The following is a 2,008-nucleotide window of genomic DNA, read 5'->3' as shown; positions in this document are numbered from 1 at the left end:
CGCCGTGTGTAAGACGGCTTACAAACGCCGTGTGTAAGATGGCTTACAAACGCCGTGTATATGACTGCTTACAAACGCCGTCTGTATACATAAGACTCGGCTTACAAAGGCCGTGTGTAAGACTGCTTAAAAACGCCGTCTGTAAGACTCGGCTTACAAAGGCCGTGTTTAAGACGGCTTATAAACGCCGTGTTTAAGACTGCTTACAAACGCCGTCTGTAAGACTCTGCTTAGAAAGGCCATGTGTAAGACGGCTTATAAACGCCGTGTTTAAGACTGCTTACAAACTCCGTGTGTAAGACGGCTTACACACGGCGTCTGTAAGACTCGGCTTATAAAGTCCGGCCGTGGATCATTATAAGTAGCTGAAGGTGTAAGACTGCTTACAAACGCCGTGTGTAAGACGGCTTACACACGGCGTCTGTAAGACTCGGCTTATAAAGTCCGGCCGTGGATCATTATAAGTAGCTGAAGGTGTAAGACTGCTTACAAACGCCGTGTTTTAGACTGCTTACAAACGCCGTGTTTTAGACTGCTTACAAACGCCGTGTGTAAGACTGCTTACAAACGCCGTGTGTAAGACTGTTTACAAACGCCGTGTGTTAGACTGCTTACAAACGCCGTGTGTAAGACTGCTTACATTTCATGCGAGACTTCAGCAGTTTGTAACTTGAGTCTCTAAGCCGCGTTGCGTGACTATTGTCGATAGTTTCTGTTGTCTCTGGTTTCACGCAAGAGTCCATAGTCGGATTGATATATGCAGGAGTTTCAGTAGAAGCCGGTTACCTACCGGCGGTATACCGCCGCCTGCTTTGCCTCTCACCGCCGGCTAGTTTACCTTGATTTTCACTAAAAATTCTATCATAAACTTGTCAAACTGCCGCCTTTAATGGGCTATCATGGACGGCTATTTCAGAAGTTATTGAAACCCCTGATATATGTCGTCTATGACCCCTTGTAATACTAGCGTCGCTACAAATGCCGTCAAATACCAAAAACGCTTTATATTCCGTGTATGCGTACATAGGGTGCAAAGTAGAGAGGTAACTTGTTGTTTTCGGCCAATTCAAAAGTGGCCTACTGCGAGCGCTGAGATTTGCGTATAGGCTACAGCTGTGTGGCATTTTCCTCGTACAGACTATTTACAAAAGTGCGCAGTTTTAAAAGATTTAATAAAAGGCTTGTTACTGCGCTTCACAGGGGCTGTAGGAGCCGAGTGCTTGCTGTGGACTGTATATCTTGTTCACAAGAGCAATTCGTTTTTTTCAAACCTTCACTTTTAATAATATATTATTATCTTTTTACAATCTTTGTTGCAACTTCACAAGAAAAACATCAATCAAATTAATCGGAAAGAAAAACGTGAATTCATCTATTATGCCTGACTATTCAATTACATCCATTCTTCAAGCTATAGACACCGAAAACGGTGCTTTACCCTTAAGACGAAAGCCTTGAATTACAGCAACGTTGTTTTGTTTTTCCCTGTCTTATTTCTTTTTCAAATGCTACGTAAGTGCCAAAAGTTAAGTTTTTGTTCGAGCCATGGGTGGCACGTTACATATGATATTCCATTTGCTTGTTACTAGCCCAGTAGCCGGATGAATGTACCTTGTAAGAGAAAAATAGCCTGTGTAGTTAGTGGTATTGTAGGCGAGAGAGGCAAATTAATGAGCGGTTAACGGGGAGGGGAGCTTTGATGTATCTCACAGCGCCCCTCCTCATTCTCCGTGAGGCTTATGTACATCACGCCAACAATACCGCCAACTACGCAGGCAAAGAGAATAATTGAATGTTCAAGTTTAGAGGCAATTTAACGTTTTGTCAATAGCTTATTCACAAAGGTGTTTTCATGTGGATATAATTTAAAAAAAACAACTAAATTTTTGATGTGGCGATGGAGCCTTGTTCTGCGTTGGAACATCTTGGCGAGTTGTCATCTTCAGGAATGTGTAATGTTACCTGCAAAACACAACAAAAATAATGGAAGGTACAAGATGAGAGGGTG

General features: G+C 42.7%; 1 protein-coding gene across 6 annotated transcripts in view; it reads right to left on the bottom strand.

Moving 5' to 3' along the window:
• Nucleotides 1–1,240: 1,240 nt before the first annotated feature.
• The window catches only part of LOC137988147 (uncharacterized), a 9,046-nt gene continuing 8,278 nt past the window's right edge, over nt 1,241–2,008 (bottom strand). For 4 of the 6 annotated variants that reach the window (XM_068834197.1, XM_068834198.1, XM_068834196.1 and 1 more), the window contains one exon: nt 1,244–1,962. In XM_068834197.1, coding sequence (XP_068690298.1) covers nt 1,879–1,962 — 84 coding nt within the window. In that variant the 3' untranslated portion in view covers nt 1,244–1,878. Of the gene's footprint in view, nt 1,963–2,008 lie in introns of all 6 variants that reach the window. The other 2 variants (XM_068834199.1, XM_068834202.1) reach the window with 1 other exon arrangement.

The sequence above is a fragment of the Montipora foliosa genome, unplaced genomic scaffold, assembly GCF_036669935.1.
Source record: "Montipora foliosa isolate CH-2021 unplaced genomic scaffold, ASM3666993v2 scaffold_408, whole genome shotgun sequence".
Classification (NCBI taxonomy): Eukaryota; Metazoa; Cnidaria; class Anthozoa; order Scleractinia; family Acroporidae; genus Montipora; species Montipora foliosa.
Note: the sequence above shows the minus strand (reverse complement) of the source record. Positions and strands in the feature narration are given on the sequence as shown.